The 27,389-nt window shown below is 31.1% G+C and overlaps 2 protein-coding genes and 1 pseudogene across 2 annotated transcripts; all 3 read left to right on the top strand.

Annotated features, from left to right (window-relative positions):
* Positions 1 to 14,002: 14,002 nt before the first annotated feature.
* Positions 14,003 to 15,181, top strand: LOC124924914 (F-box/kelch-repeat protein At3g23880-like). Its single transcript, XM_047464897.1, has one exon. It carries the CDS (start codon positions 14,003 to 14,005, stop codon positions 15,179 to 15,181), a length of 1,179 nt encoding a protein of 392 aa, XP_047320853.1.
* Positions 15,182 to 18,389: 3,208 nt separating this feature from the next.
* On the top strand, positions 18,390 to 20,957 carry LOC124926859 (annotated as a pseudogene).
* LOC124924913 (protein PALE CRESS, chloroplastic-like) lies at positions 20,867 to 25,590 on the top strand. Its single transcript, XM_047464896.1, has 8 exons — positions 20,867 to 20,902; positions 24,017 to 24,176; positions 24,287 to 24,354; positions 24,428 to 24,622; positions 24,716 to 24,802; positions 24,867 to 24,917; positions 24,989 to 25,168; positions 25,260 to 25,590. Exons 1-8 carry the CDS (start codon positions 20,867 to 20,869, stop codon positions 25,497 to 25,499), a joined length of 1,017 nt encoding a protein of 338 aa, XP_047320852.1. The 3' UTR covers positions 25,500 to 25,590.
* The last annotated feature ends 1,799 nt before the right edge of the window (positions 25,591 to 27,389 follow it).

Below are 27,389 nucleotides of genomic sequence, written 5' to 3'. Positions count from 1 at the left end.
GTATATATTGTAACATTGTTTATCAATAATAACCATGGGATTAATCTCTATCATGGTATCAGAGTAAAGATCCTCTCAAGATCATCAATCGAATTTTTTTTTTTCTCTTCCTCCCACCTTGCTGCCTCACGCACAAACTTCTAATGTCTGTCCCACCTACTAATTCAGACTCCTCCTCCAATCAAAGTCAGACGCCCACCACCATGTCTGTTTCTCAATACCACTCTGCTTTCTCTGTTAACAATCTCCGCTCCATAATTCCTATCACCCTAGAGATGGGTAGCGAGGAATATCTCTCTTGGGCAGACCTTCTCGAAAACCACTGCTTGATTCACAATGTTTACGAACATCTCAAACCAAAAACTCCCAACGCCTCCGAAACACCTTCAACATCTTCCGAGACCGACTCTCTTCTGTGGAAACGCCTTGACGCCCTTGTCAAGCAATGGATATTTGGAACAATATCCAAGGATCTACTAAACACGATCCAAAAACCTGGTATGACGGCTGCTCAGGCTTGGGAACGTTTAGCGAATATATTTCAAGATAACACAGGTTCTCGCGCTATGTATCTTGAAAATAGGTTTTCTCAAATTCGTCTCAATGATTTCCCAAACATGAGTGCTTATTGCACTGAATTGAAGATGATTGCGGATCAACTTGCTAATGTTGATTGCCCCGTTTCTGAAAATCGACTGGTGTTGCGTCTACTTGGGGGTTTGAATGAAAACTACGAAACAATCGCCACCATAATAGGTCAAAAGAAGCCTCTCCCATCTTTCTACGATGCTAGATCTGATTTGCTCCTTGTTGAAACAAGGAAGGATGAATTCGTCCACACAAACACCTCTTTTATTGCCTCGGACGATCGTAGCCAAGGCCGCGGAAACAACTCTAGCCAATCAGCCCGTGCTACCGGCCAGCAGCAGCAGCAGGGCACCTCTAGCGCGCAGGAACAGGCCGGCCAGGGCCGAGGACGCAGCCAGCGCGGCAGAGGACGCGGTCGCAACACCAGCCGCACATACCACCAGCAGCAGCAATTCTGGGCACCTCCTGGCCAACAGCAATGGGCACAGTGGGCGCCTGCGGGCTGGACAGCACCCCCTTGTCCCTACCCGACACAACAGATCTGGCCGCAGCAGCAAAGCGCCCCCTGGCACGCATCTGGTCAACAGCAACAAGGCGCCTCCTGGCGCGGTTCTGGCTATCAGCAGCAACACACTCGGACAGCAGGAGCAGGCGTACTCGGTTCTCGGCCACAGCAGGCCTACATGGCTGAGACGAGCCAGCAGCAGCCCCAAAGTTACGTTGCAACCGATATCAATCAGGCGATGCACACTTTATCCCTTACTCCGCCTGACGATACTTGGTACATGGATTCGGGAGCAACTTCACACATGACACCCAACTCAGGTAGTCTCTCGCCTTATTCTAATTTAAATTGTGTTAAAAATATCATTGTTGGGAGTGGACAGGAAATCCCGATTCGCGGTATTGGTAAAACTAACTTAAAACCACCCTTACCACCCTTACTTCTGAACAATGTTCTACATGCTCCCAAACTCATTAAAAATCTTATATCTATTCGTCGGTTTACTCGTGATAACAACGTCTCTGTAGAATTTGACTCACTTGGTTTTTCTGTAAAGGATTTCCAGACGGGGAAGGTTATCATGAGGAACAATAGCTCGGGGGATCTCTACCCACTCTCTCTGTCGAGCCAAAGCCAAAAACCCCCAACTAATTCTTCGTTTACTGCAATTTCGTCAAATTTATGGCATAATAGATTAGGACACCCCGGTGTCGATATTTTGCATTCTCTCAATAAATCAAATTCTATTTCTTGTAAGCCCGTTTTAGGGTCTAAACTCTGTGAGTCTTGCATCTTTGGTAAACAAGTTAAGTTACCATTTACCAATTCTGTCTCTTATACTACTTCCCCATTCGATATTATTCATAGTGATTTGTGGACGTCGCCTGTGCTAAGTACAAATGGACATAAATACTATATTCTGTTTCTTGATGATTACACAAATTTCCTTTGGACTTTTCCAATTGGAAACAAATCCCAAGTATTCTCCGTCTTCTCTACACTTCAAAATCAAATTCAAACACAATTTCAAAAGCCCATTAAAACAATCCAATGTGACAACGGAACTGAATATAACAACAGTCAATTTCGTACATTTTGTGACAAAAATGGTCTACAATTTCGCCTCTCTTGCCCCTATACTTCTCCTCAAAATGGTAAAGCAGAAAGAAAAATACGCACCATAAATAACATGATTCGAACATTGCTTACTCATGCTTCTCTCCCGTTAAATTTTTGGCATCACGCCCTCGAAATGACCACTTATCTCCTAAATATTCTTCCAAATAAACAAATTCGAAATTTCTCACCCACTCAACTTCTATATAACCGAACTCCTTCTTACTCTCACCTAAAAATTTTCGGTTGTCTTTGCTATCCTCTTCTTCCTCCAACCACTATTCACAAACTTCATAAACGCTCTACCCCTTGTGTCTTTTTAGGATACCCCTCTAATCATCGCGGCTACAAATGCTACGACCCAGCCTCAAAAAGATTTATCATCTCTCGTCACGTCATTTTTGACGAAACAAAATTTCCCTTTTCTCTTGTCCAAAACCCAAACTCAACTCACCCATCTCAATCCGAACCAATAACCATCCCAATACACATCCAAACCCCGCCCATCACCGAGTCCATTTCCCCACCAAACAACACTCCATTACCGAGCCCATTATCAACTCAACACACTCCACCAAACCCACCATCACCCATCACCACTTCACCAGGCCCAAACCCAAACACGACCAGCCCGTCCACAAGACCAAACCGTCCAAATCATTCACCAACCATCATCAATCCAACACGGACAATACGAACCCGCGCAATGGATGGGATTGTCTGTCCAAAACGCATTTTCAATCTAAACACACTCACATCTCCATCGCCTATTCCCAAAAACCCAAAGTTAGCTTTATCAGACCCGAATTGGAAAGCCGCCATGGACGATGAGTTTAACGCTTTAATTAGTAATAAGACTTGGGACTTGGTTCCGCGTCCTCAGGGTGTTGATATTATACGATGCATGTGGATTTTTAAGCATAAAACTAACTCTGACGGCTCTTTTGAGAGGCATAAAGCCCGTCTTGTTGGTGATGGCAGGTCTCAGCAGATTGGAATCAATTGTGAAGAAACCTTTAGTCCTGTTGTCAAACCAGCCACCATACGAACTGTTCTGAGCATTGCTTTATCGAAGTCTTGGTCCATTCACCAAATGGACGTCAAGAATGCATTTTTACATGGTAATCTCAACGAAACAGTTTACATGCATCAGCCTTTCGGTTTTAGAGACAAAATCTTTCCCGACCATGTTTGTTTATTGCGCAAATCTTTATACGGCTTAAAACAAGCTCCTCGTGCTTGGTATCAAAGGTTTGCAGATTTTGTCTCTACAATCGGTTTTACACACAGCACGACTGATCATTCGCTTTTTATCTATCAACATGGGTCCGAAATTGCCTATCTACTCTTGTATGTTGATGACATTATCATTACGGCTTCGTCTGATCAGTTACGTCAGACTCTCATGAAAAGCTTAGGCGCAGAATTTGCTATGAAGGATTTAGGTAAATTAAGCTATTTCTTGGGAGTTGCTGTATCGTATACTAAGGATGGACTTTGTCTTAGTCAGAAGAAATATGCTGAAGAAATTATTGATCGTGCTGGAATGTCTACTTGCAAATCAACACAAACGCCGGTCGATACAAATGGCAAACTTGGAAAATCAACTAGTCCACCAGTCTCTGACCCCACTCATTACAGAAGTTTAGCCGGAGCACTACAGTATCTTACTTTCACACGTCCTGATATTTCATATGCAGTCCAGCAAATTTGCCTCCACATGCATGATCCGAAAGAGGCTCACTTGGCTGCCTTACACAGAATCATTCGATACTTACAGGGTACAAAGCACTATGGCCTTCATCTTTACAAATCCTCACTGTCTACACTCGTTTCATATACTGATGCAGACTGGGGAGGATGTCCAGATACCCGTCGCTCTACATCTGGCTATTGCGTCTTCCTAGGCGATAATCTTCTGTCTTGGTCGTCAAAACGGCAATCCACACTTTCTCGTTCTAGTGCTGAAGCTGAATATAGAGGAGTTGCCAATGTTGTCTCCGAATCCTGTTGGCTTCGCAATTTATTGTTAGAACTTCGTATCTCATTGGACAAAGCCACACTGGTCTACTGCGACAACATAAGTGCGATTTATCTCTCCCAAAATCCGGTCCAACATCAACGTACCAAACACATCGAAATGGACATACACTTTGTAAGGGAAAAAGTAGATAGAGGTAAAGTTCGCATTCTTCATATGCCTTCTCGTTTTCAAATCGCTGACATATTCACCAAAGGACTTCCGCGCATACTATTTGAAGATTTCAGAGACAGTCTCAGCGTCCGAGAATCTCCCGTTTCGACTGCGGGGGTGTATTAGTATATTGTATATATCTTGTTACCTTGTTTAGATTCCTCGATTAGTGGGTTACCTTGTTTAGATTCCTAGATTAGTGGTTTACCTTATTAAGAGTCTTTTGACTAGTATATATTGTAACATTGTTTATCAATAATAACCATGGGATTAATCTCTATCAATTATATATAAACAATTTTATTATTTCCTTTCATTTCATTTAAGGTACAGTGAAAAAAATCCTTGAAACATTACATATTTATACATATTTGTTTGATAATTATTTGAAATATTAAGTTAGTAAAACAAATATGAATGATCTATGGATTAGTATCAATTTTCAAGAGACCAAAATAGCTATTTGGGTCTTAAATTTTGAGTTATTTACTTGATTTAAGGCTCAAAATTTTAATTTTGTAATTTGAGGTTTGAATTTTCAAAATTTTGTACAAATATGATTTTGAGACTTGCATTTTGATCTGGTTGCTAGAAGTGTTAATTTGAAAAATATGATATAATTTGAGTAGGACATTTCTTAAACTGAATTTTTTATATTAGATGAAATAGAATAATGTGGATATTAAAAACTTTGTCCTTCCATCTATGTTTTGTTATATATATATATATATATATATATATATATATATATATATATATATATATATATATATATATATATATATATATATAATATATATATATATATATACTTTTATCACTTAATTTATCTTAATTATTTTTCTCTTATATAAATAATGATAAAATACAAAATGTAAATATGAGATAAGTTTTTATGAGATAAGTTTTTATGCAGGTTTATGGAAAAACTGGGTCTTGGACTAAGTTGTTTTTATTACCCTTTCTAAAGGATCCAATGGATTTATAGTGTTTTACACCATTGTATATTTTAAGGAAAATGAAATCCTTATAGTGTTTGGAGAACAATTGGTGTTGTTTCATTAGGAGATTGATGAAATGGTAAAAGATTACTTTTATTCAAATTCTTTGTTATTTCGTTACATTCAGTTTAACAAAAAAAATATGTGTTTTACTTAATTCATATAATTTGTGTGGTCTTGAAGTTAGTGTACACAATAAATAAAGAGACACAATGTAATATTTTGGAACTAATTTATAATTGAATTAACATTATCAACTAATTCTGAGTTTGGTCAAGTATCTTTAGCTCCACTAAGTGTAAGTTTTTTTTATTAATGAATAGTGTGTGATCAATAAGTTACACAAACTGGATCGTATTTGACTTATATTTCTCTATCATCGATGAAAATTCTTGTAACCTGCAAGTAATGATGAGTCATTTCCTTTTTCTTATTCTTTTGATTATGCAGAGTAGTCAGAGTTGCAGTTTCAATAGTCCTTGTAGTTGAACAGAAAAACAAGTGAAAATGATGATGATAATAACATTTTTTTTTCTTTTAATCTTTCATATAAAATGTCTTTGGAAACAATTGTTACTTTTCCTAAATGTGTTACATTTTTTTTATTGTTATAACTGTGGATTTTTTTTTGTTGACAACTTAAACTGAATTGTTTCCTATTTTAGTAACCTCCATTCATGATTCATGATTATGGATTATTATATATAAATAATTTTATTATTATTATATATATATATATATTAATTTCTTAAGTTACAATTCAGCAAAAAAAATCCTTCAATTACATATGTATAAAGATTTTTTTTATAATATTTGAAATATTATGTCAGTATGTATATATGATTTACTTCTTAATTAGTACCAATTTTGAAAAGGCCAAAATAACTATTTGGGGAATGGATTTTGAGTTATTTGCCTTATTTAGGGTTCAAAATTATAATTTTGCAATTTGAGGCTTGATTTTTTTAAATTTGTACAAATATGATCTTGAGACTTCCATTTTGAACTTGTTGCTTGGAATGATAATTTGACAAATATGATTATAATTTGAGTATACCTTTCTTGCATTGAAATTCCGATTTAACCTATTGTACCAGAAGTGATAAAAAAATATGTTGTAACAATCTTACAAGTGTTATGGGCATAAAAATAGTTTTAGAATTTTCATCCCTAGATAGATACTTGTATAATTGTTTTGTCAATAATTAATGTTTTCTTATTCTCGATTGTATACTAGACTTGAGCAGAAAAATGATAATCTTTTTTATCTTGTTATTGGGGCTAACGAAGACTTTAAAATAGGTAAACATAGACTCATATATTGTCAAAGTTAAGTTTCTTTCATAGTCACCTAGTATGCATTGGACTAATATGATCTGACATTTTACAAAATATATAGTTGTATTGTATTTTGATCTTGTTGCTATGAGTGTTAATTTGACAAATATGATTTGAATTTGTGATTGGAAATTTCTTGGACTGTACACTTCATATTAAAGAGAGATGAATCATGTGGATCTTATCATTATAAACAAAAAGACATCATCTTAGAACTTGAAGCTAGTTATTGTTTAACTTATTCATAAATAGTGCATGTGATAAATAAGTTACACAAACTTTGTGTTTTATCTCTATTGTATTGATGAAAATCCTATTAACTTTCATGTAACGATGGTTAATTTCGTTTTTCTTTGATATTGCAAAGCATTTAGTGGTCAAGTCTCAATAGACTCTATAGTTTAATGAAGAAAACAAATGAAAATATGATGATAATACCGTTTACACTTTTAACTTTTCATACAAAATGTCTTCGGACAACTATTGTTAATTTTAACAATATGGATTCTTTTTATATTTTTTTGGATAACTTGTCAACTCAGTATATGTGTTTCTTATATTTAGTACCTCCATTCTCTTTATCTTACTAGCATAATTCATGACTATGAATTATTTTATATAAATAATTTTATTATTTCTTTCTTTTTAATTTCTTAATTAAATTACAGTATAGAAAAAAAATCCTTCAATTACATGTCTATACAGATTTTTTTTTAATAATTATTTGAAATATTGAGTCAGTCAAAAATATGTATGATGTATGGCTTAGTACTTGAAAAGGCCAAAATAGCTCTTTGGGGCTTAGAATTTGAGTTATTTTCTTGATTTGGGGTTCAAAGTTAAAATTTTCAATTTTAGGCCTGAATTTTCAAAATTTGTACAAATATGATCTTGAGACTTACATTTTGATCTTGTTATTTGGAGTGTTAATTTGACAAATATGATTGTAATTTGAGTAGGAAATTTCTTGCAATGATTTATTCTTTTATCTAATGGATTTTCAGTGTTTTACACCATTTTATATTTCCAAGAAAAATGAAATCGTTAGGGTGTTTGGATCACTATTTGTGTTGTTTCACGTGGAGAGTAAAATGGTAATAATTTCGTATCTCGTCATTAAACATTTCTATCAACATTACCTTGAAGTCCTCACTTATACTAAGAGAAAATCTTTGTTATTTCAGTGTATTCAGTGTAACAAAAAGTCTATATTTTAATTTATATAATTTGTGTGGTCCGAAAATAAAGAGTTTTCGTTGAAGTTTAGATGATCAGGATTTTATATGTTGTACATTTGTTTGTAGGGATGAATAAAATATGTATTAATCTGTGAACTAATCCAAACCAATAAAAAAATTATAAAATGGGCTGGTTCTACCCAAACAAAAAAATATGAATTTGATTAAAATTTCTCATTACAGTTTTACAAATGTAATAAGCATAAAAGTTTGGAATTTCTCGCCCATAGATAGATATTTGTATAATTGTTTTGTCAATTATTAATGTTTTACTTACTATTAATTGTATGTTCGACTTGAGCAAAAAGATGATAATTTTTTTTTATCATGTTCTTGGACTAAATTTATCTCATGAAGACTTCAAGATAGGTAGACATAGATTTATATAGTGTACTCAAAGTTAAGTTTCTTCCATGGTCACTTAATGTGCATGGACTTATATGACTTGAAATTTCATGTAATCTTCTTACAAAATATATGTTGTATTGCATTTTAATCTTGTTACTAGGAGTGTTAATTTAGAAAATATAATTATAACTTGATAGAGAATTTCTTGGATTAAAAAGTTCATATTAAAGAAATATGAATAATGTAGATCTTATCACTATAAACAAAGAGATGTCATCTCAATATTTCAGAACTTGAAACTAGTTTACAGTTAACTTATCTATAATTGAATTAACATTGTATCTTTGAGTTCGACTAAGTGTAAGTATTTTTTTTATTCATGAATAGCGTGTGTGATCAATAAACTAAACTTTATGTTTTATCTAGATCATATTTGGTTTCTATTTATTTGTCATTGATGAAAAACTATTATCCTTCAAGTAATGATGAGTGATTTTTTTTCTTTTGATATTGCAAATGAGTTAGTATTGCAGTCTGAATAGTCTCTAATTGAATGAAGAAGACAAGTGAAGATGATGATGATGATAATAATAGTATTTTCCTTTTTAATGTTTCATACAAAATGCCTTTAGAAAACAATGTTTACTTTTTCTAAATGTGTTACATTTTTTTATTGTTATAAATGTGATATTTGTTTTTCGACAACTTGTAAACTGAAGTGTTTCATATTTTCAATAAACTCCATTCCCATTCTCTTTATCTTAATAACATAATGATTCATTACTATAATTATTAAAAACAAACTTATCTCATTTAGAATTAGAAAAAGTACAAGAGATAAGTTTAAGTGGATGCCTCTGTATGCTATTTAACTATGGTGGGAGGAAATTTGAGGTTTGGGTAATACAAGATTATGGTAAATTGAGTCTTGGACTAAGTTGTTTTCATTACCTTTCTAAAGGGTCCAAAGGATTTTTAGTGTTTTACTTGTACTTGTATAATTGTTTTGTAAATAATGAATGTTTTGCTTACTGTGAATTGTATGTTATACCCGAGCAAACACATGACAATTATTTTTTAATATTTTTCTTGGACTAAATTTATCTCATTAAAACTTCAAGATAGGTAGATATAGACTCATATAGTGTCAAAGTTAAGTTTATTTCATGGTGTGTGCATTCGACTAATATGACTTGTAATTTCATATCATCTTCTTACAAAATATCCAGTTGAAATGCATTTTTATCTTGTTGTTAAGAGTGTTAATTTGGCAAATTTAATTTCAAATTGTGATAGAAATTGATTTTGACTGAAAAGTTTATATAATAGAGAGATGAATAATGTATATTTTATCACTCATAAACAAAAAAAAACACTATATCATGGGCTCTACTATCTCTTAGAAATCATTTTTTACACTTCAGTTACCTTAGTGAATTTAGTGAGTTTGTAATTTGTTTTTATTAATGAATAGCGTGTGATCAATAATTTACACAAATTTTGTACTTTATCGATCATATATGACTTTTACTTTTCTATCATTTATAAAAATTGTTATATCGACAAATAATAATGGGTGATTTCTTTTATCTTTGATATTGCAGAGGAAGTTAGTGTTATTTTTTGAATAGTCTCGTTGAACAAGGAAGACAAGTGAAGATGGTGACTATAATAGTCTTTGTCTTTTTAATCCTTCATATAAAATGCTTTTAAAAAACAATTTTACTCCTAAACGTGTTACATTTTCTTAATTGTTATAAATATGGATTTTTCTTTCTTATTTTTGGACATGTAAACTGAATATATAAGGGTGTTTCATATTTTTAGTACCTCCATTCTCTTTTTCTTTTTACAATATTATTATTATTATTATTAATTTCTTAAGGTATAGTATAACAAAAGTTCCTTCAATTGCATAGTATAAAGATTGTTCTGATAATTATTAAGTCAGTCAAAAAATATGTATGAACTATGACTTAGTACCAAATTTGAAAGGCCAAAATACTTATTTGGGACTTAGAATTAGAGTTATTTGCTTAATTTAGTGCTCAAAATTTAAATTTTCAATTTGAGGATTGAATTTTCAAATGTACAAATGTGATCTTGAGACTTGCATTTTGATCTTGTTGCTTGAAGTCTTAATTTGACAAATATAATTAGAATTTGATTAGAATTTTCTTGTAATTAAAATTTCTGATTCAACTCATTGTAACAGAAGTGGTAAAAATGGTTCTAACAGTCTTACAAGTATTATGGACAGAGGAATAGTTTGAAAATTTTCATTCCTAGATAGATATTTGTATGATTGTTTTGTCAATAATTAATGTTTTACCTATTGTAAATTGTATGCTAGACTTGAGAAAAAATATGACAATCTTTTTTATCTTATTTTTGGGCTAAATTTATCTCACGAAGACTTCAAGATAAGTAGATATAGACTCATATAGTGTCAAAATTAAGTTTTTTCTATGTCACTTAGTGTGCATTGGACTAATATGACTTGAAATTTCATTTCATCTTCTTACAAAATATCTAAACTTGTATTGTATTTTGATCTTGTTTTTAAAAGTGTTAATTTGACAAATATGATTAGAAATTATGATAGAGAATTTCTTGGACCAAAAAGTTTATAATAAAGAGAGATGAATCTTATCATAATAAACAAAGAGACACAATCTCATAACTTGAAGCTAGTTACATTTTAACTTATCTAATTTAGTTACACAAAGAAAATGATCAACTTATTTTGAGTTTGGTCAAGAATCTTATAGCTCAGCTAGGTTTAAGTTTTTCTTTTATTCATGAATAATGTCATCAATAAGCTACATAAACTTTGTGATCTAGATCGTTTTGGCTTCTAATTCTCTATCATTGATGAAAAACTATTATCCTGCAAATAATTATGTATGATGAATGGTGTGTTTTTTTTTTATTTTGTAGAGGAATTAGTATTGCAGTCTTAATAGTCTTCGTAGTTGAGTTAAGAAGAAAAAGAAGATGATGATAGCTTTTTTTTTTTTTTTCTTATCTTTCATACAAAATGCCTTTGAAAAAAGGTGATTACTTTTGCTAAATATGTTATTGTTTTCTTTATTGTTATGACTATGAAAAAAAATATTTTTTATTTTGGATAACTTGTAAACTGAATATATAGGAATGTTTTCTATTTTCAGTCATCTCTTTTCTCTTTATTTTTATCTTACTAACATAATGATTCATGAAAATGGATTATTATATATAAATAATTGTATGATTTCTTCCTTTTTAAATGTGGATTAATTTTACAATTCAAACCATAATGTCATGTTTTCTATTTTATGATGGTAAGATGATTTTACTTTAAAAAAAACAAATTTATATTTAAAAATTAAAAAATAAAGTTATTATTTATTTTATTAATTATAATATAAAACATTTTTTTTTTATTTTGTAGTGTTTAAAATTAGCTTGACCATAAATTCCATGAAACTTAAATAAAACAATTTAAATAAAAAATAAAGAACATTTTTTTCAACAAAACCTCAAATTTCGGGACAACACATAACAATTGACTTATAATATGAATAAACACGTTAATACAAAATGAAAGAAAAGGAAATGAGATTAACGCGGTCAAAATCAAGGATTTACGTAGAATCGTTAACTAGTTGTAACTCGTAAAATCATGAGTTTATATTAAATCGTAAGAGTTTAATTTAAAAAAATAATAGTTATATATCATTATTATTTATATATATAATTAAGTATTTTATAATTAGTTAATTTTAAGAAATTATATATTTTAATATAAAATTAATTAAAAAATAATAATAAATAGATAACACTATAAAAAAATATTATTTATAAAATTAATTATATTAATTAATTAATTTAAATAAATAAATAATAACTTTATTTTTTAATTTTTAAATATAATTTTTTTTATAAAAGTAAAATCGGTTAGAATCGTAAAATCAAAATTATTTATAAACTCGTAAAATTGTAAAATCTTAATATCGTAAATTTAAAATATTAAGAGTTTACCTTATTTAAGAGTTTATTTAAAATCAGACTCATTAACCTAATTTAACCTAATGTGAAATCGTAAGATTTTAAGAGCCAAATCGAGATTTTAACCGCCATGAATGAGATGTATGACATCGCTTTACATAAAGATTATGGCTTATAAAAAAATAAAAACTTAAAAAGAAGAATGCAAACTAGCCATTAGATACGAACCCAGAATTTATAGTTGGGTGGGCTTAAAAAAATCAGAATAGGCTTAAAAAATAACGAGAAAATTTTAGATTAAACGAGTTTATAAAAGTAAGTTTTACAAAAAAAAAATAATAATAATTATATAAAAAAAAAACAATGCATTATATTAATTTTTGTAAGAAATTAACGTGCGATGTCACGTATTTACCATAAAAAATTCAAAATAATTTTTATTTTTATTTTTTTCGGGGTGATATAAATCCGTCATTATTAGCAACTTTTAGACAAAAAAAAATATTATTAAAAATAATAGTCTCAAACTCCCAACAACTAGAGCGGTTAGACGGGCCAACCCATGGCGGGGCGGGCCTACCCATCAAAACTCATCGTTTGAAGGGTCGACGGCGGACCGGCCCAACATCCCGGCGGGCTAAATATCTCCAACCCAACCCAAGGTGGGTTGCGGGTTAGGCGGGTCTCACTACAAATAAAAATTATTAATAGTTTTAGAAAACAAGAGTTCAAGAATATGATCAAATAATCATAATACAAACAAGAGTCTTGTTTATCTTTACACATTAATTGACCAAATAATTCAACAAAGTAACTAAAATTTGAAAAATTCATAAAATAGAAATTTAGTAAAGTCAACATATTTTAAATATTATTAATCGAGATATAATCTATGTCAAATCATTCTTCTTCGTCGCTTTTCTCTTCAATGTTTGCATCAGCATCCTCTAGAACATTTAATCATTGTTTTGACAATATTGATGTAACTATTACGTTGCCTTCTTGATTTTTATCTACATATGAATTACACAAAAATGAAACTTGATGTCCCATAATGTTTACCCACACATTTATACTATTTTTTGGATCCATTACATCCAACTTTTATTATATTTTCAATACATTTCATTTTCTTAAAATACATCAAAATATGAGAATATTTTCTAGACTTTTTAGATGACCATTCATCATGCTTATGCTTAGAACTTTCAAATTCATCAACATCCAAATTAATATCTTGATTTTGAGAGGAATCCATTTCAAAAATAAATATGTTATTTAACATATTATTAAGTTTCCGACTTTTAATGTGAAATTCTGGATTTGACCAAGTTTGAATTCACGAAACCTTAAAGATGAAAACAAAGAGAAAAAATACGTAAGAAATCAGTAGTGTGAGTCTCATGATGATTTATCCTAAAATTTCATATGAATGGTCTTTATACTACATGAAAATTTATATACCAAACCCTAAATTGTGCAACCGTTTATATATTTAGTAAAAAAAAAAGTTTTTATTTTTTTAAACCTCACATCTTGTCAGCATTTGTCAGTGTTTGATCAGTTGAATTGTATACTTTAAGTGGGATACGGAGTCCCCTACATTACCCTGATTTCTCGTCACTTATAATCTCTTCTCCAAAATCAATCTGTGCACTCTGAATCGATCGACGCAACTCTATCCATGGACGTCCAAACCGATCCTATGAATCGAGAGAGTAAGCGGGGCAATTTTATTCAAACAAGTTCTTCTTCCGCCGCCGCCGCCGATTTAATCACCCTCGTTAGGTCCCTGCCTCCAGAAATTATTACAGAAATTTTAAGCAGACTTCCAGTCAAATCACTTCTCCGATGCAGGTGCGTCTCCATATCTTGGAATGCTTTGATTGCTGATCCCATATTCGTGAAGAAGCATCTCAAAGCTTCCCAGAATGAAGAACAGCTTCTTATCAGATATTCTCAATGGGTTCGTACTAGTGATGTGAAATCTGTTTACATCTCAGATGTTCTGAATGAAGAGTTTCCAACTGAACTTTCATTAAATTTTCCAAAGAAATACTCAAAATCTGATATATGGATCATTGGCTCATGTAATGGGCTAGTTTGTGTAGTTATTGATCAAGCTAAGATACTTTTATGGAATCCATCAACTAGGGAATCCAAGAAACTTCCCAGTTGCGGTTATAAAGAGCGTGCAAGTCGGTTTATTGCATATGGGTTTGGCTATGATGAACGTAATTCCGACTACAAGGTGATCGTTATTAACTGTAAATCAACAAATTTCACTGGCCCTTTCTCAACTCAAATAAAGATTTACGGGTTGAAGAGTGGTTCATGGAGGAAGGTTAAGAATTACCCTCAATTCTGTCCGTTGGGTGATATGGGAATGTTTGTGAATGGAACACTTCACTGGGGAGCAAGTATTGATACAGGGATCAATAGTTATCAGAGTATCCTTACTTTCGATATGTCCGAAGAAACCTTTTCTGAAATATCACAACCCTGTTTTGGGGAATCGGTTTTGGATTCTGTGATATGGGTTTTAAATGGATGCCTCTGTATGCTAATTAACTATCATGATGAGAGGAAATTTGACTTATGGATAATGAAAGATTATGGAAAAACTGAATCTTGGACTAAGTTGTTTTCATTACCCTTTCCAGAGGGTCGAATGAATTTTCAGTTTACACCATTGTATATTACCAAGAAAAATGAAATCCTTATGTTGTTTGGAAAACAATTGGTGCTGTTTCATGTGGAGAATAAAGTGATCACAATTTCTTATCCTGGCCTTAAAAATGCACACAAACGTTGCCTTGAAGCTCTCACTTATACGGAGAGCCTAGTCTCGCCTTTTCAATGATGCCATCAACAATAGATCAAATTATTGATGAAATGGTAAAATATTACTTTTATTTAGATTCTTTCTTATTTAATTCATTCAGTTTAACAAAAAGTAGTGTTTAATTACTTAATTCATATATAATTTGTATGCTCTTGAGAAAAATGAATTTTTATTTGAAGTTTAGATGATTCCGGGATTTTATATGTTGTATATTTGCAGAGGAGAGTAGAATATGTATTAATCTGGATTAAAATTTACTTTTCAACCTATTGTAACAAAAGTGTTTAAAATGGGTTGTTATAGTTTTAGAAATATTATGGACAAATAGACAAAGAAAATGTTTGGAATTTCTCACCCTAGATAGATATTTGTACAATTGTTTTTTTAATAAACTGTCAATTGTATGCTAGACTTTAGCAAAAAGATGACAATCTTTTTATCTTATTTTTGGATTAAATTTATCTCATTAAGGCTTCAAGATAGGTAGATATAGACTCATATTTTGTGAAATTTAAGTTTTTTCCATGGTTACTTAGTGTGCATTGGACTTATATGACTTGAGGTTTCATGTCATATTATTACAAATTATCAAGTTGTACGGCATTTTGATCTTGTTGATACAATTATCTTGTTTTTGGGTTAAATTTATCTCATGAAGGCTTCAAGATAGATAGACATAGACTCGTATTATACTGTGAAAGTTTAGTTTCTTCTATAGTTACTTAGTGTGCATTGGACTAATATGACTTGAGGTTTCATGTCATCTTATTACAAATTATCAAGTTGTACTGCACTTTGATCTTGTTGATACAATTATCTTGTTTTGGGGTTAAATTTATCTCATGAAGGCTTCAAGATATATAGGTAGGCATAGACTCGTATATTGTGAAAGTTAAGTTTATTCCATAGTTACTTAGTGTGCATTGGACTAATATGACTTGAGGTTTCATGTCATCTTATTACAAATTATCCAAGTTGTACTGTATTTTGATCTTGTTGATACGGTATTGTTTTAATTTTCATACATAATTTCTTGGAATGAAAAAAGGATCTTATCACCAACAAAGAGATTATTTCAAGATCTCAGAACTTGAATCTAGTTTATAGTTTAACTTGTCTATAATTTTCTTCTATTCATGAATATTGTGTTTGATCAATAATTTACATAAACTATATGTTTTATTTAGATCGTATTTGACTTCTACATTGATGAAAAAATTATTAACCTGCAAGTGGTTTATTTTTCCTTAATTGCAGAGGAGTTAATGTTGCAGTCTAAATAATCTTTGTAGTTCAATGAAGAAGACAAGTCATCTTTGTAGTTCAATGAAGAAGACAAGTGAAGATGACGATGATAATAGTCTTTTCCTTTTTAATCCTTCATACAAAATATCTTTGGAAAACAGTTGGAAGTGTTACATTTTCATTTATTGTTATAACTGAATTTTATTTTTTTACTTTTTTTTAGACAATTTATAAACTAAAGTGTTTCTAGTTTTCTAATCTTCCTTCTCTCTTTATCTTATTAACATAATGCTTCATGATGGACTATTATATATATGAAAAATGATTGTGAGCACTACTTTGGGGGAGCGACTCGTACAGCAAAAGTGACATTGTTGTTATACGAAAGTGACATCGTTGTTATACAAAAAAGACCTCGTTGTTATACAAAAGGGACGATGTCTCTTTTGTATAACAGCGAGGTCACTTTCGTATAACAACGAGGTCACTTTCGTTGTACGAGTCGCTCCCCAAAGTAGTGCTTCCTATCATTCCTCTATATATATTAACATTTTTATTATTTTCTTCTTTTTAATTTATTAAAGTACAAATATAAAAAAAAAATCTTTCAAATATTATATATGTATATAGATAATTATTTGTAATATTAAGTTAGTAAAAAAATATGTATAATCTATGGCTTAGTACCAATTTTGAAAATACCAAAATAGCTATTTGGGTCTTAGAATTCGAATTATTTGCTTGATTTAAAGCTTAAAAATTTAATTTTGCAAATTGAGGCTTGAGTTTTCAAAATTTATACAAATATGACATTGAGACTGCATTTTGACCATTCAGTTCGGGTTGACAATTTAACTGGTTGAGCGATATTGTCCTGAACTTGGGTCAAAATCTCTAATTTAAATCTAATTTGTTAATTTGTAATTAACCCGAATACGACCTAATTGATCTAACTTGACTCGAACCCAATCCGATAAAACCCGATGTAACTAATGTCACATTTCTTTATTTTAGATTAAAATGACATCAGTATAAAACAAAAATGAAGTTAAATCACAAATTTATTTACAGAAACTATACATGAAAAATTGAGTGAGTGAGAAATAGGAAAAGACAAATACAAAACTTTATAAAAGAAAACTATATACGGGTTGATGAGTCTACTTTGGATCATTTAAAGTCGACTCGATTTTTATTTGTTTATTAATCAGGTTAAACAGGTCGACATAATTACGATCCGAACTCAAAATTATATGACTTTAACGTGATTTTTTCGTATTTAGTTCAGGTCGTGTTTTCGTATCAGGTCAGAAATTACCGACTATACTCCCAAATCCCAATTTACTTTAAAAAAATCAATTTGTTTTCAGTTTTGGTGGATTTAAAAAAAAAAAATCTTCAATAGTATCTGGTGGAGTGGATTATTTGACAAAAAGAAATAATTAAAATTAGGATTTCATGATTTCAATTTTATTAGTTGATTATATATTTTTCTTTTGTTGGTGTCAGAAATGATATATAATATGAAAAAAAATACTTTATTAGTTCACATTTAGTAAAGAATACCAATAAAATATATCAATTTTAAAAAAATAAACAAGTCTAAAAAGAAGAATTCATTGTATACGAGAAATAAAATAACTTAATAAGACTCTCAAAAATACTTTAGTATAAATATCATCTCTCAAATTATTTCATTTCCACTCATTCTATCCATCAATTATCTTGATTTTGTGTGATTATCGAAAATTAAATTGATTAACAATTCCCTCAAATTCAACCAAATATTTGTGGTTAGTTAAAATAAGTTTTGAATTTGTTGAAGATTAAACTCATTTCAAATTATGATAAATAATTTGAACTGGCAAGGAAGGTAGTTAAAAATATTAATATGCCAAACTAAATTATTTCAAAAAAACATTTCATAGAAGATTTACAATAGATATGTACTTGAAATCGTTTCTACTTCCATTGGATGGGACTGGGAGTACCCCTTTACGAATGGCCTCGTGTTCTGTATTTCCTTCTCGTTTTCTTTTCTTCTCTTTCCCTTCTCAAAATCTCAGACCCTCTAAAATAGTTCACTTATCGCGCCGCCGTTATCTCCCCTTCCGCAGCACAGCAACCGCCGTTAAAGAAGGTCAAGTTATCAGAAGTCCGGGCCTCATCGCCATAGAGTACGCTGACCTCAGCCTTCCTAACAAAGCTCCCGAGGTAAATCACATTCGCCCAATTTATATCTTGAAAATTTATAGTAGGGTCCCATTTGAAAACTGATATTGAGATCACCACATTTGAAAACGAAATTTAAAGAATTTATCATTTGGGTGCGGATTCTGATCCAGAAACAAAATGTTTTTCAAATAGGACCTGTCTATGTCTATGTCTAACCCAGTTGGTTGTTTTTGCTAACATTCAAAAATATGTGCTTGTTACAGGATCTGGGTCAGGTTCGGTTAAGGCAGCATGTCAACCCTCTTAGCGCCTCTTTCTCGGTATTCTCTTTCACTATCTCACACACAAATGGATAGATATGATTAGAAAAGACACGACATTGTTTAAACACCGAGCTCATTCTTTGTTTTAATAGGTTCCTACTCCAGCACCAGATTGGAGTCAGGTGTACAAGGACACAACACTACCCCTTATGGTGGATATTGGATGTGGTAATACACCTCTTCACAATTCATTGTTCTTCTGAAATTATAAATAACAAATCTTTTAAGTACAACGGAAATGATGTGATTGGAGAGCAAAACTACGGGCAAATTACCAAAAATTATATCTAGTTTTTGATCAATGGCAAAGTAGGATGGTTAATATGGAGACATAGAGAAGAAAAAACATATATTGCTGCTCAACAGATCGAAATAAGTTTCATACCACGAAAGGTGTTCATGAATCATTATGTGCTTAGTTAGTTAGGTATAGTCTATCAATATAATAATTCTTACTTTAATTGCTTTATAATTTTTATAAGCACCACCTAACGTTTGAAAATGGTTCTATCCTTTCAAATAATTTCTTATAAGCTCCACCTTGATTAACAACTTTCCTAGGAACAAATTTAGAAGATGCTAAATATTCAACTGATTTGACGATGGATGAGTTGTTCAATGAACAACGTTGAGGTCATGTATTCAAAACTTGGTATAAACACTGTTTGTATTATTAGTAACCATCTTCGTGACAACTATAAAAAAAATCTAGAATATTGATAAACTTCTTAATTCCTATCATCCATTTCCTCTAATGGAATTAACATGTCAGGTAGTGGTAGATTTGTTCTCTGGCTTGGTAAGAGAAATCAGGGCTCTACAAATTACTTGGGACTGGAAATAAGGGAAAAGGTAGAAATTTCTGCAATATTTTTTCTGTTAAAATTGTCTTTGCTTGACATGAGTTACTTATGTAGTGACTTCTATTTCGATTTTCATTCCAGCTGGTTAAACGTGCAGACAGTTGGCTAAATGATCTAGGACTAAGGAATGTGTAAGTTTTTTTCTTGGCACGTCTCTTCTTAGATTATGCAAAGAAAAGGTTGGTGGTTTATATTGTTGCAAATAAATGTATTGCAGACATTTTATGTATGCGAATGCAACCATTTCTTTCAAAGATATTGTATCCACGTACCCTGGCCCATTGATGTTTGTTTCTATACTGGTGAGTAACCTGAAATAAAGTCTGCATTACATAGCAGTAGTTGGAATCATGAAATGTTGAGTGCCTTATTCTTGTGTATGATACTTGCAGTGTCCAGATCCACATTTTAAGAAAAGACATCATAAAAGAAGGGTCCTACAGACTCCTTTAGTGGATTCTATTGCGAGCCGTCTAATGCCTGGAGGACAGGTTTGTGCAGTTCTATGCTGCCTCTAGACAAATTTTATAGTTTTTCCTGCAACTTATTTATTTTTTTGAATGTAGAATTTCATATTTTCTATAATTTTGGACAACTTATGTTAAGATCTTTTGTGAATATAATCATAAATTGAGAGAAATAATATCATCAATAAATTAGGGGGTATTGAAGTTGATTTTGTTTATGTTGAAAGAGTTTGAGACAAGATGATATTGTTATGTTTTGGTTTTTTAGTTAGGCAATTCTTTTCTGCATCTGGATTCAGACTCTCGATTGAGAAACTACCAGTTAAATATTGAATATTGTGTGCATTCTTAACTCTCTTTTGCTGTCAACAAGCAGGTCTTTATCCAGTCGGATGTATTTGAAGTGGCGCTTGACATGAGAAGCCAATTCGATGTCCATTCTACACTTTTACACATTGACACTATGCACCGTGACAAAGATGGTTGGTTGTTGGAAAACCCAATGGGAATAAGAACAGAGAGAGATTCATGCTGTACTTGAGGGCTCAAGCATTTACAGAAGAATGTATAAAAAGATGATTTAATGGGTCTCTTTCATGTTTGTTAGTGCATCATCAGGTAAAAAGAAAAATGCCCCTTCTTTGGGATGATGATGACAATTTGAAGGTTTCTTCATGGAAGGGCGATTATTGAGAAACACATGGAGTAAAACAAGTGAAAGAAATCAAGAAATTATTCAAAAGAGGAAGGATTGTCTGTCTCCTGTTATGCTATCCAGCCTTAACGATTCTTGTCACATTAACCGGGCTTAGTGGTTTTTAGGTTTGGCAAGTTTTTTTTGTTCTTTCTATTTGCACTTGTAATGTTTTTAAATTTATAGTAGTTGTGAAGCAAACCACATTCGAAGCAGAGATGGATCATTTTGGATTTGACATAGTGGGGTTTGGATGTTTTTCTTTTCAATTCATGTCATTTTTGTTCTTTTGAAAATGGTTAGAAGACTTCAACTCATAATTTCTTGATCGTGTAACTTCTGACTTTCTATTCATATAATTCTTGACATAACTTCTTATTTGTAACTTGTAATAATAATTCTATGATATTCTGTTCTTTTTAATTCATGATAAATTTGTATTTATTTGGTTAAATTTTCAAAAAATATTCATTTTTGTTGCTGACTATTATTGTAATATTGAATTTTTTGTTGTATTTTTTCAGTTATGTTTTAAAATAAAATCATTTTCAACGTTAATTATCTTTATTTACCTTTTGGCTTCTTCTTTCAAGATAAAAGAAATTCTTTTAACAATTTTAAAGAGTCATTTGATTCTATTTTTTAAAATCTTGCATTATGATATAAATAATAGTTATTTAAACATAACAATAAAAAACATACAAGTGTTCATAGACAAACATAACATAAAATCTATCGTTAACTAGCTAGAAAATCAATGAATTCACCGAGCGTCTCCACCAATTTTTCTGTAGATAACTCCATTATCGTCAAAATAATAGCATTGTTGACTAAACTCATCGGTCGACCGCAATCATTGAATGTCCTACAATTTATTTCAAACCAAATAGTCCACAATACAAAAATCGGGATAAGGACTCATCCACTCAATCTAACCGAGCTCGCAGTTTTTATGCATCCCAACAACCGACAATTGAATTAGGCATCACTCATTCAATGTAAATCATATTTCAAAGTATGCTCTAAATCGCAATCACTCTTTCGTAAGACAAAAAGTAAGTGATGTGTTGTTTTCACTTATTCGCAACACATTCTGTAACGACTAACCATAATATATCATTTTTTCATTCATCTGTCATCAGTCAAGATTTTTCCATGTATTACACTCTATCAAAAAAATGAGATTTTTGAAGAAAAATTTATAATTCCATAACTTCTCTCATAAAAAGTCATAGGGAGAAATCTTTGTAAATAATGTGTAATAATGACCAAATGTAAAGGAAAAATATATTGGCAACGTAAAACATCAAGTAAAACATCAAGTGAATAATGAATCATCACCCCATGCCAAATTAAAAACAACATCATTTCATTTAAGATTATTTCTCTATCAAGTCTTCTTCTTTATCTAATTCTTATCAGTTATCGCGAAACTATTCAAACGTTAATTGAATATGTTTTTGACCAAAATATTTATTCAGTGCAGCCGAAACAAAAGTTGAGAATTACAATGCAAGACTTGTGATACTACACTAAACATCGTCCCATAAATTGATCGATGAATCGTCGTCTACCGAGAATATGCACTGCCCACAGAAAGACTTCCTCGTAGTAGAGATATCTCTCCAAATGTTATGATTAGCTGGTCGGAAACTAGTTTTTGTTGAATCATCCAAACCAATGATGTGTATAATTGTATATCATCGTATCAGCTTATAAATAGTTAGACTCTAAATATCAATCAGAGCATGTTCTGAACAATCAAAAAATATCACACATATGTTTGACATGTTTTCGTGTGACTATATAATTCACAATGTAGCGTCAACGAATAGCAGATGAGAAATGAAAAAATGAGACATATTTGTCCCGCAATTCACTTATCTGATTAGACCAATTTTTTCCGCAAACTTCAACAATCTAAAAAATGTTTCAATGACAATGACGAACAAAAATAGAGACAACGGTTCACCTTGTCTAATACCCTTGAACTTTTAAAAAAACCTTTTAGAACTTCCATTCACAATCAAAGAGAACTTGACCATCCAAATGCATAACCTAATCCAACTAATCCACTTATCCCCATTCACTTTACCCATAGCATTAAATAAAAATAATAATTCACGTGGTCATATACTTTCTCCATATTCAACTTAATAAATGCACACTTATCCACTTATAGTTTGTCTACGTCAAAATTTTGACAACCCTTGATAAAAGTCATTTGATTAGTCGAATTCACAATTCAAAAATCCCGCACAATTGTTTACGAGACATTTGTATACAATCTTATAGAACGACGACACAAAGCTGATTGGTCTAAAGTTCTTTATATAGATGGTTTCAAGAACCTTACGTATTAGACAAATTAATATTGAGTTTCAACTTTTGTTGAAGGAAAAAATAAGAAAAAATACTCAAACGTTTTCATGATATCATATTTAAGGAACGACCACGCCTTTTTGAAAAATGTTAATATACAAATCATCGATTCTCGGAGTTTTATCACTACGACATCTTATTATTATCGCTTCTATTTCCTCAAGTGTGAAACGAAATTCCAAAACACTATTAGGCTCCTCACTATACAATCAAAAGACACGTCATCTATTTTCGGTCGGATCGTGTACGGTTCCTCCTTAAACAAATTTTTGTATAATTGCACGATACTATCAGAATCACCGGTTCATGATCGTGCAGAACGCCCTGAACCGAAATCGAGTTAATCGCATGGTTTTCGCTTGCGCATTTGATACCCCGCGAATTTATTTTAATTACTATCCTGTCTCTCAGACAATTCAAATGAATTTGTTATAAGTTAACCATCTCCAAAAATGAGATTTTATATTTTTATATTGTTCATATATTTTCACATCAAAATTTTGAATTTGTAAAAAATATTTTTTCCTAATACAACTAACTAATTGATTAAATAAAATTAGAATAAATTCATTATCAAAAAATTACAATCAGTTGTTGGTAAAAATAGAAGCTAAGGAAATCCTCCCAAAACCCCACTAAACCCTAATTATCTAGGGTTCTTATCCATCGCAACTGCCTTCTTGCGTTGTTACGCCTGATTGAAGCTCTTAAGAATCAATCAAGAAATTTCAACAATCACTACTTGCAAGTGTGCTGTAGAAATTTCTCTCCTACCTCACACTTTTTCTCTCTTCTCGACGAGGAGCCAATTAGCATCTGTAGCAGCACTCCCTCCTAGTAAGGCCAATTCACGTTCTAGCACAGGTTCAGATCCAATCAAACCTCTCATCTGTTTCCACTTTGGCATAGCTTTGTTTCCTGTTACTCTCTGTTTTTGAATCATTTTTGGTGGATTTTTCTTTGTGACCTTTCAGTTGTACTCAGGTGCAAGAAATTAGAAGATCGAGACCTTGAAGGGCTCCCTAAAGAATTCTATGACGATGTAAGTGACTGTACGAGCTGAGTCCCAGTTTCTGTCTACATTATGAGGCTGGCACTAATACTTGTTAGATTAGGAATGGCAAGCGCGGCAAAGAGAGAAGACAAAGGAATTTCATAAAAAGCGTCAAGAGGAAGACGACGAGGAGGAAAGGAAGGTGGATGAATTTCCTGAAATCGCTATGCGTTTGAAAGACTATCCAGAAGAAGATGTTCGAAAAGCAAGGCTATTGGTTGCAAGCTTCATTAGAGCTGCTGAAGAAGTGGAAGAGGTGATTTCCTTGCTTGAAATTCAATTTCATTTTTCACATCATGTGCTTGCTTGCTTGCTTGAAATTCATAGAAACTGTTCGTCCCGTTTGCAGAAAATTGAGGAAGCTGCTGAAAAGGGAGAACTTAATGAACTTATTCTAATGGTCATATGGAACCGCCTTGATCTTGCTCGACGTGATGTATGTTGGCTGACCTTCTTGTTCTTAAATTTGAAACAGTAATGTTAATAGGCCTGTATTTCAGGATGAGAAAGATGCAATCAGAAGCCTTGATCTCTTATATAGACGAGTTGAGGTAAGAACCGAACATCAATGCTGCATTCCAATGATTTTGTAATGAAAGTTCCATTTGAAATTTCATTGCAGACAGAGATTTTGAAACGGGAAGCTTCCACGAGTATGAGATTGTTGAATGATCTTCTCAATATGCATGATGGATTTGATGATGAAGGCTGGCTGAAGGATTGTAGAAAAAGTATGATTGAAACCTTTCCTCGTGAGGACCCATTCAGCATTCTCGTTCCAGCAGGCTTTGACATTGATCAGGTATGTTTCGTTTTCTACATTAAATCTGGTTATAGGTAATTAACATGTAAACATATGGAATGGTTCATTTGTTTTTGTGAAATTCTGTCAGCACAAAGGGCCAATGAGACCAACGGCAGAAATGGACAATATACTCCTTAGGGCAGATTTTATAAGGGAGGTAAACGAGTTGCTTCAAGAAGTGCGGTTAGAGGAAACCGAAAGAGGTGAGGTTGGGAGAGGAGGAATGGATGCAGAATCTGTTGCTAACAGGATGAAGCAACAAGAGAAACAGAGAACTATTAGACAGGTAGAAGCTCTTTTAGATCTTGCAGTCAACTTGAAATGGTAGTTGATATATGCTAAATTTTATAACATTTGATTACCTAAAAATTGAACAAGTTCTATAAATATATTCAAGACGATAATGATCAATCATATATGGACTTAGTCGGAATAGTAAATTTAGCACCAACATTGATCCTAGTGATCCAGAGGGAAAGATGGACTTGGTCGGAATAGTAAATTTAGCACCAACATTGATCCTAGGGATCCAGAGGGAAAGCGGGGCAATGCTATTCAAACCGGACTTCCATATAGTCCAGTAAATTATATCATATGACTAAAATTTAATAGAGTAATGATAGGGGGAGCGAAAGATTTGTAGCGAATGTGCAGCGAACTAAGGTGGAAGGCTGATTAGGCGTGATGACTCAACATTTCAAATTTTATTTACCTCTGATCATTAATAATTTCTCTCTCTTCTCTTTATTAATCATTTATTTTTTATCTCATCTTCAATTTTTATTAATAATTTATTTATATTATTAATTTATAAATATATGTTTATATATTTTATTATTTAACTTATTTATAAAATTTAAAATAATAATAGAGACAATAATAAATTAAATAACAAAATAAATTTTTTCAAATATATAATATATTTGATAAATATATATTTAAAAAAATAAAAAATTAAATATAAAAATTCTTATTTTTTTAATTAATTATTTCTCTCATCTATTAATATATATATATATATATATTAATAATTTATTTATTAGTTTTTAAAATTAGTTATAATGAAAAATAAAAAATTATCAAGATGAATTAACTCAAATCAAATATACTAATATTTAAAATAAATAAAACTCAAAATGTGATATATTAATATTCAATCGTAAATAATTTTTTTTTATAAGAGTTAACCCAATATCCAATATGATAATATAAGAAGAGAGTATATATAACATTTTGAGTTAATTAATTAAGTTTATAATATAATTTACAAGAAAATAAAATATAAAAAAAAATTAAAGAGAGAAAAAAAAAGGATAAACAACCACTAAAGAGTTTAAGTAAAAAAAATATATATAATTTTAAAAGTTATATATTTAATTTATTTATTTTCCCTATTATAACTCGTTTTTAAAAATAAATAAATATATAAATTATATATAGGGAGAGGAAAGAAATAATTAATTTAAAAAATTTAAGAATTTTTATATTTAATTTTTTATTATCTTAATTTATCAAATATAATATATATTTTTTTATTTAATTTATTATTGTTCCTATTATTATTATTCTAAATTTCTTATAAATAAATAAGTTAAATAATAAAATATATAAATATATATTTACAAATTAACTATAAAAATAAATTATTAATAAAGATCAAGAAGAGATAAAAAATAAATGATTAATAAAGAGAATAGAGAGAAGTTATTAATGATCCGGGGAGAGAGGTAAATAAAATTTAAAATGTGGAGTCATCATGCCTAGTCAGCATTCCACATCAGTTCGCTGCACATTCGCTGCAAATCTTTCGCTCCCCCTATCATTACTCAATTTAATAATAGGACCGTCTTTTAGATAGCATTTTCGGAGGTAACCAAGTATCGAATTAAATATTAATATCTTATTTGTGTTTTAAGCAATATTATTCTTTTGTTTTTTGTTTTTTTAGGAGAAAATCAAGTGATAATTTTAAAATTAAATTTTATTTAATGAGCTTTTCATTTTCATATGGCCTAAGGTTTCTTAGGTGTTACAAAAACCTTAATGGGTTCAAGTCCTCCTCTAATGCGACACTCTTTTAGTAGATCACGATGTCTAGGTCTTTTGGACACGGATAGGTATCAAAGTCTTTGTTAGCACAATTTTTGAGCTTAATGAATCATTTTTTTATTCTTGAACCACATAATACCTCTGTGGAATCGACTTTTAGCCATAGTTT

Source organism: Impatiens glandulifera, chromosome 2 (assembly GCF_907164915.1).
Source record: "Impatiens glandulifera chromosome 2, dImpGla2.1, whole genome shotgun sequence".
NCBI classification, from domain to species: Eukaryota; Viridiplantae; Streptophyta; class Magnoliopsida; order Ericales; family Balsaminaceae; genus Impatiens; species Impatiens glandulifera.
The sequence above is the reverse complement of the archived record's forward strand: the minus strand, read 5'-3'. Positions and strand labels throughout refer to the sequence as shown.

Bases quoted from the DNA above. Each gene is read 5' to 3' on its own strand.
- LOC124924913 (XM_047464896.1), top strand. From the start codon at position 20,867: ATGCCCCTTCTTTGGGATGATGATGACAATTTGAAG. The intron at 20,903-24,016 runs GTTTCTTCATGG...GCCTGATTGAAG, and splicing joins ATGATGATGACAATTTGAAG to CTCTTAAGAATCAATCAAGA. The intron at 24,623-24,715 runs GTGATTTCCTTG...TCCCGTTTGCAG, and splicing joins CTGCTGAAGAAGTGGAAGAG to AAAATTGAGGAAGCTGCTGA.
- LOC124924914 (XM_047464897.1), top strand. From the start codon at position 14,003: ATGGACGTCCAAACCGATCCTATGAATCGAGAGAGTAAGCGGGGCAAT.